This window comes from Balaenoptera ricei, chromosome 2, assembly GCF_028023285.1.
Source record: "Balaenoptera ricei isolate mBalRic1 chromosome 2, mBalRic1.hap2, whole genome shotgun sequence".
Taxonomy (NCBI): domain Eukaryota; kingdom Metazoa; phylum Chordata; class Mammalia; order Artiodactyla; family Balaenopteridae; genus Balaenoptera; species Balaenoptera ricei.
In genome coordinates this window covers 160,602,650-160,620,615 of record NC_082640.1, presented here as the reverse complement: position 1 = coordinate 160,620,615, position 17,966 = coordinate 160,602,650, and the positions used below count along the sequence as shown (strand labels likewise).

At 55.8% G+C, this 17,966-nt stretch overlaps 1 protein-coding gene across 2 annotated transcripts; it reads left to right on the top strand.

The window, feature by feature from the left end:
* Positions 1 to 804: 804 nt before the first annotated feature.
* RPS6KL1 (ribosomal protein S6 kinase like 1) lies at positions 805 to 17,526 on the top strand. Of its 2 annotated transcripts, XM_059914677.1 has the most exons (11): positions 805 to 904; positions 2,303 to 2,587; positions 3,876 to 4,000; positions 4,973 to 5,065; positions 11,489 to 11,536; positions 11,930 to 12,062; positions 12,853 to 13,440; positions 13,881 to 13,970; positions 14,129 to 14,211; positions 15,605 to 15,700; positions 15,970 to 17,526. In XM_059914677.1, the coding sequence occupies exons 2-11, from the start codon at positions 2,452 to 2,454 to the stop codon at positions 16,078 to 16,080; spliced, it is 1,503 nt and encodes a 500-aa protein (XP_059770660.1). In that variant the 5' UTR covers positions 805 to 904; positions 2,303 to 2,451; the 3' UTR covers positions 16,081 to 17,526. The 2 variants fall into 2 exon arrangements, with proteins under 2 accessions (XP_059770660.1, XP_059770659.1); XM_059914676.1 differs by lacking the exons at positions 805 to 904; positions 2,303 to 2,587; positions 3,876 to 4,000; positions 4,973 to 5,065 and adding an exon at positions 6,528 to 6,960.
* Positions 17,527 to 17,966: the final 440 nt, after the last annotated feature.

Sequence of the window (17,966 nt, the reverse complement as noted above, 5' to 3'; positions counted from 1 at the left end):
CAGATAGCAGGCAGGGTAGGAGTCTATGTTCCTAAATTTTCAGGGGATGGAAGAAGCATGGTCTTTGGCTGAGTGAGGGGGAGGAGGTGTTGGGAATTAGAAGGGAATGGAATGATAAGGTATCTAGAAGAGAGCAAGTGCACTAGGGAAGAATAGCGTGAGTCCAGGCAGCATTCGGGTGCAGGTGAGGTCTGTGTGCCCAGTTCAGATATCACCCCCTCCCGAAAGTCTTCTCACCCCCAGACTAGGTCACTCCCCTTGATGTCTCATGGCCCCTGTGGTGCTTCTCTCTCACAACTCTGATCACAACTGGAATGAAGTATCAACTGTATTCTTTAGTTCTTTAATCCGTGTATCCCTCCCTAGACTGTAAACCCCATGAAGACGTGAGCAGAGACTGTCCCCTCCGTCGCGGTGTCTTGGCATCTAGCTCCTCCCACACAGTAGTCTCTCAATACATAATATTTAAATAGTTGAATAAATGAATGAAGTAATGGATGAGAAAAGTCCTGGAAGCTGCATGTGTGCCTTTAGTCGGCCTAGATTTCTGAAGCAACTCCTTCCGCATCCCTGAGAGATTCTGGACCTCCTCTCTCCGCAGCTTTTACCCCCACCCCAACTCCCTCCCCCGCCCCCTCCCCCCTCCCCCAGCTCTCCGCTTTGCGGGCGCTTCTGCTTTAAGGGCCCCGCAGAAGTCGAGCCAGGCGCTGATTGGTGGTTTATTCTAACGGATAGAGGATGAGCTCATCTGCAACCAATGACCGAGCTGCATCCGGCCAGACCCCTGCACCTGGGTGGAGGGCTGAAAGCAGCCGCCCACGGTGCAAGGTCCCCCGCGGGGGCGAAGGGGCAGTGGCCGCAGGGCTGGGTCTGGCCGCGAGGACCGAGCTCCTGGCTCGGGCAGGTACGGTGTTTGCCCGGCTCCTCCTCCATCCCCCCTCCCCCAGGAGAGGATGCCCCCTCTTCTCACTCCTCCAGCCCGCCTTCCTCGGCGACCCCCGAGGGGCGGTGCACCTTGCGTGCCGGGGACTCGCGGGTTGGACGCGCCGCTTTCTGGGTCCAGGCGCGCCTATGCGGTTCTGCCCAGAAGGACCCGGCCTGGCGTGTGGCCCCGGAAGCCGGGCCCTGACACAGAGCAGCCCGCCCTGTCTGCCCTGGTGCCTCTGAGCACAGGACTCAGAGCGGCACGTCCCTGGTGACTGGGCCGAGTAGGGAGGGTGCGGCTTCCCTTCCCCCCTCCCTCCACCTCCTGGCCGCATCCTGGCCAGGGTTCAGCTCCCCGCTGGCTTCACGATGTGGGTTTTCCTCCCCGCCCCACTCCCCATCCTGTTCTCTCCTCCCTCTCTCCACAGAGGCAGAAATGACCTGGAGTTGGCAATTTGGGCCCTGCCCCTTCCCAATGGGGCCTGAGAGAGCGAAGGTGCAGAGGCTGCAGTGAGGGGCAAAGGCAGCTCTGCTGGCCTCTCTCTGAGCCCTTTCCTTTCCTGAAGACACTGCTCTTACCCCTGTGGCCACTTGTATCACGCACTGCTCAGGGAGGGGCTGCTGTACGGTCCTTGGCGGCCACGTGGCCTCCTGGCCTTCTCCGAGACAGAGCCAGGAGGCCAGAGGCATCCCCTCCTAGGGCTGGTTGGGCTCTGACCTCATTCCTCTAACTCCACCCAGAGTGGCACTGAATCTGCCACTCAGTCATTTCATTTGCCCGCAGGCTTTAAGGCCAAGCCCTGTGCCCGGCTCTCTGCCTGGCTCCTTGGGGGTCCTCACTCCCTGGCCACACTGACCTCAGGACCTAGGGAAATGAAATAAAGCAGGGGCAATCCATCCTGTTCAAGGAGGTGCCATGGAGCCGAACCATGAAGGATAAATGAGATTCCCATGGGAGGAGCAGGGAGGGGAGAACAGGCAGGATGGAGGGCACAGTATAAGGAATGGCCTTTGGGACCCGGGCCCTGGCTTCAGCCTCGGAGTGTGTAACCTCCATGTTTAATGTGTATAGAGGCCCTTTGCAGGCATATCCTCAGCTCTCTCCAGTGCTCAACACATAGTAAGTGCTCGAGAAATACTTGTTGAACTGAAATTGAATTGAAAACCAAAAACCCAGAGCCCAAAGCATGTTATTATTCTGTTATTACCACCACTTAGGAAAGATCTGGCTCAGTGAGGGATATTACCCACATTAGCTCTGATCCCTCCAGCCCTTGGACGTGAGTATTAGTCTTCCCAATACTCAGTGGAGAAAACCAGGGTGCAGATGGGGTGTTACTCCCAGCTGGATTCTCCCTAATGCCTCTGCTCATTCCAGGTCCCTGCTCCAGGGCAGCCATGAGCCTGGTGGCCTGTGAGTGTCCCCCTGGCCCTGGCCTGGACCCCGAGCCCTGCTCATGAGTGCGGTCCCAGACCCTAGTGTACCTGGAGCAGATTCGCAACCGGGTCACTCCGGGGGCACCTGACATGACCAAGCGCGACTACCTGGTGGATGCAGCCACACAGATCCGGCTGGCCCTGGAGCGTGACGTCAGTGAGGACTACGAGGCAGCCTTCAACCACTACCAGAATGGCGTGGACGTTCTGCTCCGAGGCGTAAATGGTGAGGCTGGGGCTGGGCAGGGACGGAGGCCCGTGGTGAAGGGCTCATCCCGCCATCTGTCCATCTGAGCTGGGTGAGCAGGGCTCTCTGTGTGGGCCCTGCAGGGCCTCTGCAAAGGACAATAATAACAGCTCTCATTTATCGAACGGTTCCTATACACCAGGCGCTGGTCTAAGGGCTTCACCTGTATCAACTCATTTCCCATTCACAGTAATACAAACCACTGTATATGTTCTTGCCTGTACTTCCAAATATATAAGAATGATTTTTATTCCTGTTTTCTAGATGAGGAAACTGAGACACAGGGCAGTTAAATAGCTTGCTTAAGACTCCACAGCTCTCAAGTGGCAAAGCTGGGGTTTGAACAGTGTGGGCTCCAGAGGCTGTGCGCTTGGCTCACTAAGCTTGCCTGCCCCTGGAGCTGGGCTGGGGTCCTGACCTCTGTGGGCTTGCATTCTAACGGGCAGAGATTGATGAGCTGATGATGGACTATTATAGTCCCAGGTGGCAAGAACAATGAGGAGGAAGTGAAGGGAGGGAAGAGGGAAACTGAGGCCAGACTAGGCTGGCATAGGGCATTTTCTAGAAGTCAAAACCCTAATCTGAGTACTGAAGAATGGTGGGCATGTTGTCCAGTTGAAGGGCTGGGTGGGGCTCCAGAGAGAGAACCGCACAGGCCTGGAGGTGAGAGGGGAGGCCTGTTCAGGGAAAAGGGAGGCATTTCCAGGTAGGGAGAGAGGCTGGCCCTGAGGCCACTTGGAGACCCCTGAGGGCCTTGGTGGCCAGGCCGTGGGTAGGAGTCAGGCCCCAATTCACGCTTCCCACCCTCCCGCCGATGAGACCTCTCAACACCTGGGCTTCATGCCTGTCCAGTGACTTCCTTTACCCTCCAGTCCTGATCCCCATTCTGGCCTCTTTCACACTGGGCATCAGAGATAGAGGAACGTGTGTTCTCTGGGGGCTTCTGTCTCCTACTCGGAAAAACGGACATGGAAATCCACACTCCGTCCCTTCCCAGGGTGTGATGGTGGCCAGCGAGGTAGTAGGTGCCAAACGTAAAGTGCTGTAGGCTGAGTGGCGACTGTGGTTCCCAACCTCTCCTGCCACCATCCCTCCTCCTCCTCCCCTGCTGGTCTCCCATCCAGAGGAGGACCCAAGAACAGATGTGGGGTCAGAATCCACTGACCAGCATCAGAAATAGGCACTACCTCCTATGGAGGGCAGAGGGCGGGCAATGGGAGCCCAAACCCCAGCGTCCTCCCAAGGAGAGGACCCCTTCTCCCCACAGTCGACCCCAACAAGGAGAGATGTGAGGCTGTAAAGCTGAAAATTACCAAGTACCTGCGGCGGGCGGAGGAGATCTTTAATTGCCACCTGCAGAGGACACTGGGCAGTGGAGCCAGCCCTGGCACGGTAAGGAGACCCCAAAGGCCTGAGGGCTCTGAGGGGAGAGAGCTGAGGCCCTCACCCCACAGGCCAGGGAGCTGTCGCCTGCCATCCCAGGCGGCAGGCAGACGGTGGAGAGCACAGGTCGGCTGGTGTGTGCCAGGGCTGCCTTCCTGCCCTCCTCCTCCTGGCTTCCTCTCTATCCCACACTCTCCATAATTCATTCATTTTCAGACGCTTAGTGAATCATCTCCAGTCCAGTCTTACGCCCTCACAGAGTACACACACACACACACACACACACACACCTCCCCACCCTGACGCATGGCCCGTACACGTGCTCACCTATGTGCACACTCAGGCTCCCAGATCTCTCTGTGTTTGGCTGGGCTGCAGTGAGTATTCGGAGCAGACACAAATACCCACGTGCATATACACACACATGAATATGTGCATATATAAGTGTGCAAAAGTCCTCTCCCCATACGGCTTTTCTTGACCCAGTGGGCACTCAGAAAGGGTTGAAAATGCACGCACACTTCTCAAGCCCACAGGTGTGCACATACACACCCCTTCTAGGCCTGCTGCACCTTGTAAGCTGCTTCCCCCAAAGCAGGTGCCTGGGCCACATGCCTTGGTCTTTGAGGTGTGTTCCCCAAGATGCACATGTTCCCAGGTTATTTCCCCCCTCCCCGGGAGCATCTGCCTCCTGTGGACAGGGCTTTTGAGAGGGGGTTTCTGAAGCCCTGAGAACTCCCTGGGCCTGGGAGGAGGGCTAGGTGGGGACCGAGCTGAGAGGGTGGCCTGGCCACCCTGGACCAAGGCCAGCTTCTCTGCTCAGTCTGTCCCTGTGAGGTGGGCCCTGCCTGTACCCCGGTCCTGCCCTCTGTGGCCACTGCTCTCCTGGCAGCCGGGGCCCTGCCCACTGCCTGGTGAGAAGGCCGTGGCTGAGGAGGACTCACCCTGAGGCCGCTACGTGGCTCTCTTCTGCCTCTGCAGGGTTTTAGCAGCCTGAGGCTGCGGCCCATCCGCACACTGAGCTCTGCCCTAGAGCAGCTGAGGGGCTGCAAGGTGGTCGCGGTCATCGAGAAGGTGAGTGAGCACCGCCCGAGGTGTGGGGGGAGGTGTTGTGTATCACTGGGAGGGGCAGGTGTTGGAAAGGGGTCAGAGGGTCCAAGGGGAGGAGAGCGGCTGCGGCGGTCCCCCACCCTTCCTCCACCCCAGCCCGCACCAGTCAGCCCTGGAAAGGAAAACGTGAGGAAAAAGCAGAGGCGCGCAGCTCCTCTCCACAGCCCGCCAGCTCAGACGCAGAAAGCCACTCCCTCAGCGATTCAAGACAGAAGCCACAGGGGCGCCCAGCCAGCCCGCGCTGCCCTGCCTGCCCCACTTCCACTTCCCCAGGGCTGCAGCCAGGAGTCTCCCCACCTAGCACAGCCCAGAGGTTCCAGCGGCGGGAGTGCGCTTATCTCCAGAAACCCCTTCTGCGGACGGTCGAAGCGGGCTGGTGCCTTGTCCAGGGCCTTGGCAGCTCTGCCGTTTCTCTCCTGGCTCCTCCGGCCACCCCCCATCCTGACCCCATCTAGGATCTTTTCCCTTAATTCAGGGCAGCCAGGAAGATAGGAGCTGACAGCCAAACCTGAACCTGGGACACTCATCAGAAGGACAGACAAGTTGGGTCAAATGAGATTTGACCCAATATTTGATCGCTCTCTGCCCCAGCCCAGGGATACCTGAATATTTGCTAAAGCGTTTTTTTCCCTCAAACTGGCTGTTTATCAGAATCCCCTGGGGGAGCTTCCTAAAAATACAGATGCCCGGGCCCCATCCCAAACCCACTGAGTCAGAATTTCTAGGGTTGAGCCCAGGCACCTGTAATTTAAAACACTCACGGGGGATTTGGACGGGTCTGGGAGCCCGCAGAGAAAAGGGGAGTGGTGTGTGCTCCCCGACGTGCCGAGGGTGAAGTGCCGGCTGGGCTGGCACCGCGTGGCCACAGGCGAGCTCCTTTCCCTGTCTGGGCGCTGGTTTCCTCATCTGGAAGTGGGGTAAGGATCCTCCCACCCACCCCACCCCACCCAGCGTGATGTGGGAACTAAAGTGAAAGGATTCGGGGGAAAGGCCTGGCACACGCTAAAGTTTGATGGCCGTGAAGGCGAATGACGAGAGCGTGTCGGCGAGCAGGCTTCCCATCCCGGCCTTGCTCCAGCTGCTGCTCCCAGGTCCCTGGAACAGGCCCCAGTCTGTCAGCCAAGGCCCAGCCAGCTTCCATCTGCCCAGCCCTTCCCTCCCACTGCGCGGGTCCACGTGGCTCGGCCGCTCCCACGGGCAGGCCGAGGAGGTGACAGCCACCACTGTTTCCCCGTGTGGGATCCCACTGAACCAGTGGTGTTTTGGAGAGAGGGCTTCTGGGTCAAATAAGTTTTGGAAACAGTGAGTTAAAGTTACATTACTTCAGTTTTTTAAGTATAGGAAGTTTCAAGCTTTTAGGATGCAGATGTACACAGTGAATCTCCAAGAGGGAGGTCTGTGACAGAATTCCCCGAATTTGAATTTAACCCCGGACACACATGTGCAAAGCATTTTTGGAATCCCATATTCTGAGGCCTGTGCATATGAGAATTAGAAATTCAGGCCAAGCCCAGCCATTCTGTCTTGAGAGTGCCCTCTTTTCTTTCTTTTTATATACTTTCTTGGGCACTCAATTTACCTACTCCACCTCCCTCCTAAAATCCTGCTTCCTTTTTCTGAGTCATTCCCAAGCCAGGAACACCAATCTCCCCAAATTAGGAGAGTTGTTGGGGCCACTGGGCCCAGGTCCCTGCAGCCAGGCCTGGATGAGTATCACCACATTCCATACCACAGCTCTGCCCAGGCAGATCTGGGCAGGCAGGTGGGAGGGCAGTTCCAGCCTGCAGCAGCTCGCAGACTCGGGGGGAGCAGAGGGCCCAGCTCAGGAAGCCTTGAGTACCCCCCAGAAACACCCCATTGTGAGGGTTAAAGGGGCTGGGGAGCGGGGGGTCCCTCGGGGCCGAAGAGATACTGGCAGGGGTAGGGGGTGGCAGGGAACAGCAAGGAGGGTGGATCAAGGACTAGGCAGGCAGCTGGCCAGGAGAGCCAGGGTCTGCTTTTGGGAAGCCTGGGGGGCTTGGGAGACAATGCTGCCTGTTTGCTGAGCTTTGTCCAGGAGCCAGGCCCTGAGTCAGGGATGGGGAAGAAAGAGAAGACCAGCCAAGTCACTTCTGTGTTTTTGGCTCAAACACAGGGGTGTTTTTTGAATTATTGTTAGTTATCAGCATTTAAAAATTGGCAGGTTTCATAGAGAAGTCCAGATTTCCTACTTATCCTGAGAAATCAGAAGATCTGGAAATGCTGGCTCACATTCATGTCAGCCAGAGCAGAGGACGGGCTGCCCGATTTAATGGGGCACCTGCCCTCCGTCTACCCCTTTCTCATCCTGCCCATTGGCTCACATGCCCAGCCCCTGTGGACCTTAGTGCTTGAGAACCTGCTTGAAACTTCTGGATTTGTTTGCTCCAGGAGGAGTCCTCCTGGCCTTGATACTGTGGACATTTTATTTTATTTTTTTTATTTATTTATTTTTATCAGTCATCAGTTTTATACACATCACTGTATACATGTCAATCCCAATCGCCCAATTCAGCACACCACCATCCCCACCCCCACGCGGCTTTCCCCCCTTGGTGTCCATACATTTGTTCTCTACATCTGTGTCTCAACTTCTGCCCTGCAAACTGGTTCATCTGTACCATTTTTCTAGGTTCCACATACATGCGTTAATATACGATATTTGTTTTTCTCTTTCTGACTTACTTCACTCTGTATGACAGTCTCTAGATCCATCCACGTCTCAACAAATGACTCAATTTCGTTTCTTTTTATGGCTGAGTAATATTCCATTGTATATATGTACCACACCTTCTTTATCCATTCGTCTGTCAATGGGCATTTAGGTTGCTTCCATGACCTGGCTATTGTAAATAGTGCTGCAATGAACATTGGGGTACATGTGTATTTTTGAATTGCGGTTTTCTCTGGGTATATGCCCAGTAGTGGGATTGCTGGGTCATACGGTAATTCTATTTTTAGTTTTTTAAGGAACCTCCATATTGTTCTCCATAGTGGCTGTATCAATTTACATTCCCACCAACAGTGCAAGAGGGTTCCCTTTTCTCCACATCCTCTCCAGCATTTGTTGTCTGTAGATTTTCTGATGATGCCCGTTCTAAGTGGTGTGAGGTGATACCTCATTGTAGTTTTGATTTGCGTTTCTCTGATAATTGATACTGTGGACATTTTAAAAGAAAGGGTTAATGTGTTTCACCAAAGCTTTCATTGTCCCCGAATCCCAAGAACTCAGTGGGTTTTATTTTTAAAAAAGAGATTTCCCTTTTTATTTTTTAAAATTTATTTATTTATTTATTTATTTATTTACTTATGGCTGCATTGGGTCTTCGTTGCTGTGCGCAGGCTTCTCATTGCGGTGGCTTCTCGTGTTGCGGAGCACGGGCTCTAGGCACGCAGGCTTCAGTAGATGTGGCTCGAAGGCTCTAGAGCTCAGGCTCAGTAGTTGTGGCACACAAGCTTAGTTGCTCTGCGGCATGTGGGATCTTCCCGGACCAGGGCTCAAACCCATGTCCCTTGCATTGGCAGGTGGATTCTTAACCACTGCGCCACCAGGGAAGCCCGAGATTTCCCTTTTTAAAAAGATGAGGGCAGGCACCCTTCACCAGAACTGCCTTCCACCTTCCTGATAGCAATACTCACCTGACATTCGTTAAGGCCCATTCTAGTTTGCCAAGCTGTTGCATTAAACCCACTCGGTCACCCTGGGGAGAAAAAGGGTTATACTGTGCAGTCCGATACAGTAGTCACCAGCCACATAAGACTATTTTAATAAAAATTAATTAAAATTAAGTATTCTATTTCTCAGTGGCACCAGCCACCTTTCAAGGGCTTGATAGCCACATGTGGCTAATGGCTTCTAATGGACAGTGCAGATATATAATATTTCCATCATGGCAGAAAGTCCTACTGGACAGTGCTGCATTTTTTTAAAGGTATTTATGTATTTATTTATTTTGGCTGTGCCAGGTCTTAGTTGCGGCATGTGGACTTCTTAGTTGTGGGATCTAGTTCCCCGACCAGGGATCGAACCCAGGCCCCCTGCCTTGGGAGCACCGAGTCTTTCTTACCCACTGGACCACCAGGGAAGTCCCTGGACAGTGCTGCATTTTAATCATTGTCTTACAGAGAATGTAACTGAGGTTCATAGAGGTCAAGGGACAAACTAATGCTCTATAGCACAGAGCAAAAGAGGAAGGGGATTTTTTTATTTGCTTGGTTTAATGGGAAAATGCTCCCTTTTCTACCCTTTTGAAATATCATGAAAGAGAAAGGAGTTTAGAACAGAAAAGAAAAAAAAAAATCCCCACCATCCTATCTAATTCCAAGATAATTACTGTTCATGGTTTGGTCTAATTCTTTCTTGATAGATGTGTGTGTATATATATATTTTTTTCTTCTCTTTTTTAACACACTTGTTTCAATGTACTGACCAAGTTTTATTTCTGGCCTCCCCGACCTTCACTGCTGTTTTTTTGTACCCTGTAAACGAGAAGACTTGCCCAAGACAAGACAAGGTGGAGGGGAATCCCACTTGGCAAGTGGCAGTGGGGAATTATCCGGGGTGTCAGCACTTGTGGGAAACTGTATTATCCTAAATGACCCCAGAGTTCTCTTTCTTTCTTTTTCAAGCTTTGCGTAAATTTGGCCAAGGAGCCGGGACTAGGCTGGACTCCGTCTCTGGCTGTTGGAGGAGAGACCTCTAGTGGTCAGAAGGGATGCCTCACTCCTGCTGCCCCTGTGCTCAGAGGCCAACACCTTCATCTCACTGACGATGGGGAAACTGAGGCCCAGAGGGGAAGGCATGCGCCAGGTCACCTGGCTGTGCCCCTATTTGCAGTTATGTCTCCAGGGCTCCGGGATCAGCCTGTCTGGATTCACATCTTGGCTCTACCACTTTTTAGCAGGGGGACCGTAGGCAACATAACCTCTCTGAACCTCAATTTCTTCATCAGTAAAATGAGTCACTAGTAATGCTCACCTGGTAGGGCTGGAGAATAAAACTAAATGACCTAGATAAAGCCCTTAGTACAGAGTAAATGCTGTATAGCCAGTGTGGGGTTTCCCTGTGATGATATTAATAATCGTCACTATAGACAATTGAGAGCATGTTATGTGGCAGGCACAGGCTGCTGCTATACTTGAGTTGCTTGCTTTAATAGAATCCCCCTAATGGCCTTCTGAAGGAGGTACTGCTATGACCCATTTTGCAGTGAAGAAGACCAAGGTTCACAGAGGCCATGTGACTTGGCAAATGTGGTAACTGACATTCCCACCGCCTTTACATTCTCCAAGGGCCTTCCCATTGGTGGCCTCAACAAACCAGTGATAAGGGAGGATGGGCATTTGTAATTCCTGTTTGGTAGATGAGAAGATCAATTCGCTCACCCAAGATCTGAACCCCAATCCTAGGCTGCAGCCTTCGTCACTGCCCAGTGGCCTGGCCTCAGGGCCTGGTTCCCATGTGCCACTACGGGGATCGTGTGCAGGGCAGGCTGACGGCTAAGAAGTCACAACACCAGGGTGCTGGTCTTGCCCCCCACGTGCCCCTCATCTGGGCCAAATCTTCCGCCTTCCTCCCCTGACGTGTCCTCTCCTATGGCTGGGGTCCACCCCTGCCCACCATGGAGATGAGTCTAGGGCCCAACTCCAAACAAGGCTCTGCCCAGCAATTGGCAGACCACTGCCTCCAAGCAACACCAACAGGAGAAGGAGTGGGCTGCCCTCCAAAGATAGCCTCCAGAAAGAGAGACCATTTAAAAGAAGGGGCTGGGGGGCAGGGGATGAGACCTGAAGGAGCATGCCAAGACCACATGGTCTCAGGCACCACTGGGGCCACATTCTCAGAGCCTTGGCTTCTTCACCTGTAAAATAAGAGATCAGAGAAGGTGACTGGCTCTGAGGTCCCTTCCAGCCATGACACCCTCAGACCCTACAGGATGGACCACTCACCATGCATGTGGGAAGCACTGACTACCTCCCTGTCCTATGCAGGCCTCTGGGAGTACAGAGCTGGACATGTGGCCCCTGCCCTCTCGGAGCTCACAGCCCAGCGGGGAGACAGGAAATTAGACACAGTGTGATAGGGTGAGCCCAGAGAGCACTGGAGACAGATTAGGAGCACCAGCCTAACACAAGGGTTGGGAAGGCTTCCTGGAGGAGGTGGTACCGGAGCTAAGACCTGCAGATCTAACAAGGGTGGATGAGCAGGACAGGTTCGATGTCAGTTTGGCGGTGGGGGGTACACTCTGCACCACCAAAGCCTGGCCTCCCAGCCCAGCCTTGTTGGAGGACCCTGGGAGGCTGGGGCTGGGGCCGTGGAGTCCCGGAAAGTAGCATGTGCCTTGACTAGTGCCTCCTGGACCTCGGCAGGTGCAGCTGGTCCAGGACCCAGTGACTGGAGGGACCTTCGTGGTGAAGGCAGGTGCCGCCCAACCCCCTGCCATTCTGTATTCCCCTTTGGACTTTCTCAGAGCTCTTGGAAACCCCTACCCCCTGGGGAACCTCTACCCAGAAGCTGTATCGGAAACCCACACTCCCTCCAAATCCAACAGCTGTTTGTTCTGCCCCCAGCATGCACCCTGCCTCCCAGAAATGTGCACGTGCGCACGCACACACACACCACCTCATCCTTGGACCAGAGACGGGAGGGCCTGCCTTCCAAGGTGGAAAGAGGGTTGAGGGTCAGGTTAGGAACTGGGGGGAGGCAGCTGCTCTCCAGGGTGGCTCCCACCCTTCATCTGGTTGCCCCTGAAGAGCAGAGCAGCCTCTGGCTGGTCCCCAGCTGATCTGCCTGCTCTGCTCCCTCCCCAGAGCCTGTCCAGGTGCCACGCGGTGAGCCGGGAGCGGCTGACCATCATCCCACACGGCGTCCCCTACATGACCAAGCTGCTGCGGTATTTTGTGAGCGAGGACTCCATCTTCCTGCACCTGGAGCATGTGCAAGGTGAGGGGGCCCTGTCAGCTCCTCAGGCCTTTGGGATGTCGTCCTGTCTCATCCTCTTAAACTGCCGAACCCAGATGCCCAGCACAGACCAGGGGACCCAGCCTTCCTGGAGGATGATGGCTGCTGGGGGCTTCTGTGTGGTGCCAGGGGGGCAGGGGACGTCCTGGGAGGATGTTCACATCTTGGGCGGGTGAGAGGGCATTTATGCAGATGTCCCCTTTGTCACCCTCTCCTCCAGTCTTGGCTCTTTTCACTTTTCTAGTCTGTGCCCACCCCTCAGAGTAGCCCCATGGGGTGATGGTGCTGAAGCTGTAAGGACAGGAACTGGGTCACGTAGCAGATATTTATTGATCAGCTATGATTTTTTTAAAATGAGATACACATCTCTGGGTCATGACATACAGTCATCGCAGGTCCATGCCTGGCCTTGTTTTTATTTTACTTACTTAAACTTCATTACACTTTTCTCCCTTAAAAAAAAATTATAATACATTGAACACTGGCGAACCCACCACCTAGACCAAGGACATTAAGAATAATTTACATCTCCTTAGGGGTTAAGCACCTATTTTGTGCCAGGTTGTGAGGCTGGGGCCGCTTTAGGTGGGTGGAGAGGAGGGGAGAGGGCATCCTAGGCTGAGGGAGGGGAGGGAGCAGAGGTGAGGACCTGGAAGGCAAAGGGTCCGTGCCCAAGATGGGGGGCGGGGGGTGGCAGGAGTGGGACAGGGACCTGGGCTCCACGCTCTTTCACTCCCCATCCCCATGCTTGCTGCACCCTCTGCACGCCCAGGAGGCACTCTGTGGTCCCACCTGCTCTCCCAGCCGTGCCTCCAACAGTCTGGGACTAGGTCTGGCTCCAGCCTGGAGAGGATGAAGGCCCAGCTCAACTCCCACCTCAGCCTCGGGATCCCAGCTCGCCTCCCGCCTGGCCACACCTGCCTGCAGGACGGAATCCCCCTGGAGCCTCCCCGGACTTCTCAGAGCCTTACCCCGGCCAGGGGGGCCGCAGCCATCAGACCCCAGAGAGAGGCTGAAGGTGAACCGTCAGCCGGGACCAGCCCTTCCTGCTCCTGGGACCTTCCAAAGGCCCCAGGTGGCCACCTGCACCACCAAGCCAGGCGGGGGCCCGGCCAGAGCTCTGATCCGGGGCCCCCTCGGGGGCTCCCTTGGGTTCGCGCAGGGGCCGGCCGGGTGCTGGGGGGCTGTGGCCGAGGCAGAGGTCAGAGCCGCCCCTCAACCGGTGGGGCCGCCTGGAGTGTGAGGGAGGAGCAGGTGAGGCAGTGGGCGGCCGAGATGCTGGTGGCCCTGGAGGCGCTGCACGAGCAGGGGGTGCTGTGCCGGGACCTCAATCCCCGGAACCTGCTCCTGGACCAGGCAGGTAGGAGCCCTGGGCCCAGGGGGAGAAGAGTGGGCCCTCACCCTACCCCACCCCTCCGGCGGGAGGCCCCCGAAGCCTCAAGACAGAGAAGGAAATTTCCCCAAAGTCAGGAGGATGCAGAGGTTATCTGCTTCTTCCCTTGCCTCCCCTCCCCGGCCTTTTCAGGAAGGACTCTGCTGAGCCTGGTTGGCCAGGGTTGAGCTTGGGAAACAAACCCTTTCCCTCGATGAGCTCAGGGCAAGGCTCCCGTGAAGACCAGGTTGTTTCGGGGCCCCGGGGGGGCCGGGCCCCTAGGGAGCTTCTGCCCAGCGCAGCCACTGGCCCCTGCCTTGTGGCTGTTGGGAGAAGCGCTGGAGTCCCCCGCCTCACGCCTGCCGCTCCAAGACGACTCATAGCAATTCTGTCCCCTTTATCCCTCCCTGCACGCACTGCGTGACAAGGCCACATCCGGCTCACGTATTTCGGCCAGTGGTCAGAGGTGGAGCCCCAGTGCTGCAGGGAGGCTTCGGACAAACTCTACAGCGCCCCAGGCAAGAAGGGGAGGGGTAGGGGGTAGCCCTTGGGTGTGGGTTGAGCCAGGGGACTGAGGATGACGGAGGGAACTGGGGCATCTGGGTAGGGTGAGTGGAGGGGAGACCCGCCTCCTTGGGCGGGCGAGGCTGAGACACGTATGTTCTTGTTCCCTCAGAGGTGGGTGGGATTTCTGAGCTGACCGAAGCCTGCGACTGGTGGAGCTTTGGGTCTCTGCTGTATGAACTGCTGACGGGAACGGTGAGCGGTGTGTGGGCAGCCTGTGGGGCCCGGTGGCTGTCACTGAATGTAGGAGGGGCTGCGGTTAGTCCAGCCAGTCGGTGTTGGGGCAGAGCCTGCCGGAGTCCCCGAGACCTGGCCGTCGGGCCCAGTGTTCTGCCAGCACAGCTCCCGCCTCCACCGCCGAGGCCATGAGAGACCAAGGAAGCCACTCCCACCCAGGCCATGGCCACACTTTGCACCGCTGCCAGATGAGTGGCTATAGCTAGGGAGACTGTCAACTCAGTGGGAGTTGAGTCAGGATGATCAGGGAAGGTTTCTGGAAGAGAGCGCCCGGGCCTGGATCTGGAGGGAGGGTGGAGTTTGACACAGCCCTTTCACTTAGAAGGCCACTGGATCATCCCCCAAGCCTCCTCTCCCCGCTGCTAGCTCCCCACATCCACACCCTTCAGAGCTATAACCCCCAGACTTCGGCTGGAAGACCAGAGAGAGGACCTCCTTCATCCCAGGCTGGCAGCTGCCCTGTCCAGCCTGGGTCAACCCAGAGCTTAAAGTTCCCCTGGCAAGCACCCTTGCTCAGGATGGTGGCCTCCGCCCCCCATCCTCCCTCGTGAGCTCAACGCCACACCTGGGGCTGGTTAGGTCAGGCAGCAGGGAGAGGCCAAACTGCATTTGAGCAGGAAATGCCCGAGTGGATGCAGTGTGACCGGAAGTCCAGATCTGACCGGTCCCTCCTGGCTCCCTCCTGGTTTGGTCCTGTAGCCAGGGCCTTTGAGAGCCCTGGCTGCACACAGCCCCACAGAGTGGTTCTCTCCTCTTGGCCTCCCACCACCTCTCCAGATCAGGGCTCCTGGCCTTCCTCCTGGTCGCTTCTTGCCTCTCTTCCTGACCTCCAGACAGACCTCTCTGCTCCCCCCAGCTGCACCCTTCTGGAGCACAGACAGGTCCTGCCTTCTTCCCTTGCCACAGCCCTGCCTTGGCCCTGACAGTAGCACGCCATGTCAAATGAGTCGCCCATGGAAATTTTTTTTCTGTAAGGAGACAAGTTTCGGTGCTATTCCTGATAGAGTGCCTGCCCTGATTGCAACCCAAGACCGATGTTTCTAGCAAGCTTGGAGCCAGAGGGACCTGGGTTCAAACCCTGAACTCAGCACAAATCCCTTGACCTCTCTGAGCCTGCTTCTTGTCTTTAAAAAGGGGGTACTAATACTTACTCTGAAGGTTGTTGTGGAAATTACGGATAATGGGTCTCAGGTATCTTCCACAGCCTGACACGCGGTAGATGCAAAGCAAAAGGCAACGATCTGCATCATCATCATCCCCGTGAGATGTGACACAGGGGGAAAAAAATAAAATCCTGGCCGCCACTGGAGCGTACAGACTCTCCTGGGGTCGCCCCCGTGTGTCTTCCCAGGCGCTGTCCCAGAGCCACCCCTCAGGAATCCAACCCCACACCCAGCTCCAGCTGCCCGAGTGGCTCAGTCGCCCCGCAGCCTCCCTGCTGACTGAGGTGAGGTGCGGCCGGCCCGGAGGAGGCGGCTTCTTTGGCCTGAGGGTGGACAGAAGGGAGGACAGAGCCCTGTGTGTGAACAAGCCGCCCAGTGTATTAGGTGTCTGATGTGGGTGCAGGAGGTTAATGGGGACAACAAATTTCTATATGTTGGTGGCCAAACACCAATGTCCCCCCCAGGGTAACCCTGGGGGTTCTGTGGGCCGAGCTGGCAGGGAGCAGAGGGGCTGGGAAGGCCTGCCCAGTGCTGACTGGGCCTTTCTCCACAGCTGCTGCAGTTTGATCCTGCCAGGCGACTGGGCGCTGGAGGAGGCGGTGTCAACAAACTCAAGTCCCACCCCTTTTTCAGTACCATCCAGTGGAGCAAACTGGTGGGGTAACCGGAGGGGGTGGAGTAGGCGATGGAAACAGCTGGACTGGTCTGGATCTCCTCTCTTCTCTTTGCCTGCCACCTAGAGCTGGCCCTTCTAATCAGCGGCTCTCGGGCAAAGAATGAAAGGCAGCTTGCCTTTCCTGGTCAGGCCCCTCCCTTGGGCCTCAGAAGTCTCTTCACTGACCAGGAAGGGCCTACGGAGTCCCCCAGCCACGTCCTGGAGAAACCCTTCCTAGACGGTGCTGAGCGGGAGGGAAAGAGAGATCTCAGCCTGTTAGGCAGCTTGAACCCCTCCACCCATCAGTCAACAGTCACCGGCTGAGTGCACACCCTGTACTTGAACTTGGACCTACCATGTTAAAAGGTGCCTTCCTTTGCATTAGCTCTGAGCTACTGACCACCTGCTGAGCCGTGAAATTTTGTGACTCATTATCTGCCATGTGCCCCACTCGGAATGTCTCTGGAGACTCATCTCAGGATACTAGTCCCAAACCAGGACTGCCCTGGCTGGTCATCTTAACCATGCAACTAGTGGGCCTCTTCCACCAGAGGCTACTTTTGCAGGGGGTCGGGAGGCTGGGGAAGCAGGGAAGAAGTCTGTAGTGGGCATGGGGTGGGGTGAGGGAATGGGACAGGACAACCCATTCCCCCCTCCTGACCATGCCCCTTATCTTGTGATTACAGACTTTGGAGAGCAAAAGGAAAGGAGGGGAGGAAAATAAGGATAAAGAGGAATGAGGGGAGAGAGGAAGGCACAGCTCTGCCACTTAGAGAAATTTTGGAAACAGAGCTCCCTTCCCTGGCTAGCCCACCCATGTGGAGAGAAAGGAAAACCTGCCCCATGGGTCTGAGGGGAGACCGCCATTCAGTCTCCAGGCTGAAGCCACTTGAAGAAAAGTTGTACCCACGAGGACTCCCTTCTCGGATGTTCGTCGTGTTTACCATTTTGCATTTTAGTCTTGAGGGTCCACTCAATCCACTGCCCACTGTGACTTCATCTCCTTTTGAAATGAAACCACAAAACACATGGAATGATTGCCCAAGCTTTTAGCCGGAAGCAAAATGTTTCTGGTCTCGGCAGAACTGGGGTAAGTAGTTATCCCCAAAGACAATTCCCTGCCCAGATTTGGGGGCCTTCTTCCTCTCAGGACTCACCCTGTCACTGGGGTGTGGCATCTAAGACAAACTTCCACAGATCTCCGCCAACTCCTTCCCGCCTGCGTCTCTGACACCACCAGGTGGCGCCTCTGACACCACCCTCCAGTCTGGCTGTGAAGGCCCAGCTCTAACTCTGGGGCTGGGGACCTGTTGTGGGGATGGCACGACGCTCCTCAGGCCCTCTGGACGCGTCTGGGGGACGTGGGAGGTGCAGCCTTTGGAAGGTCCTGGCTCTCCCCGGGGCTTGCCCACGTCCCTCCACTCCGACTCCAATAAAGCCTGCTGTTGCCTCTGGTGTCCTTGCCTCATTAACGCAATGAGAGGGGATGGGGAGATGGGAGGGTTCCTCCAGAGCAAGCTCCATGATAACCAAGAGTGTGCTTGGATCCTGCTAGGAAGGAGGAAGCAGGGCTGGTAGTGAACAGCACGCCAGCCTGTACCCAGCAGAGCAGCTGTGAGCCCCCCGGAAAGTGGCGGCACTGGGCTCCGTGGGAAGTAAAACAGGAAAAGACGTCTTCGAAGAGGGTCATGGTGCCTGGGGGTGGTGCAGTAGAGTGGACCTATCCCTCACCATGACCTCTTCAACAGATGGTGGCTCCTGAGAAAACTGGAATTCAAAAAGGGAAATGACAGGACCTGGCCAGAGCCTGGTGGAGCCCGCTCCCAAGTCTGTGTTCCTTCCGCTACACTCCCTCAGTCAGGTCAGAGCACCTCCAACTACTGTACAAGGTGCAA

Coding starts and splice junctions, on each gene's coding strand:
- RPS6KL1 (XM_059914676.1), top strand. CDS start 6,541: ATGTGCAAAGCATTTTTGGAATCCCATATTCTGAGGCCTGTGCATATG. Junction 6,961..11,488: donor CCCCCCAGAAACACCCCATT/GTGAGGGTTAAA, acceptor GGACCTCGGCAG/GTGCAGCTGGTCCAGGACCC. Junction 12,063..12,852: donor GCACCTGGAGCATGTGCAAG/GTGAGGGGGCCC, acceptor CTGCACGCCCAG/GAGGCACTCTGTGGTCCCAC.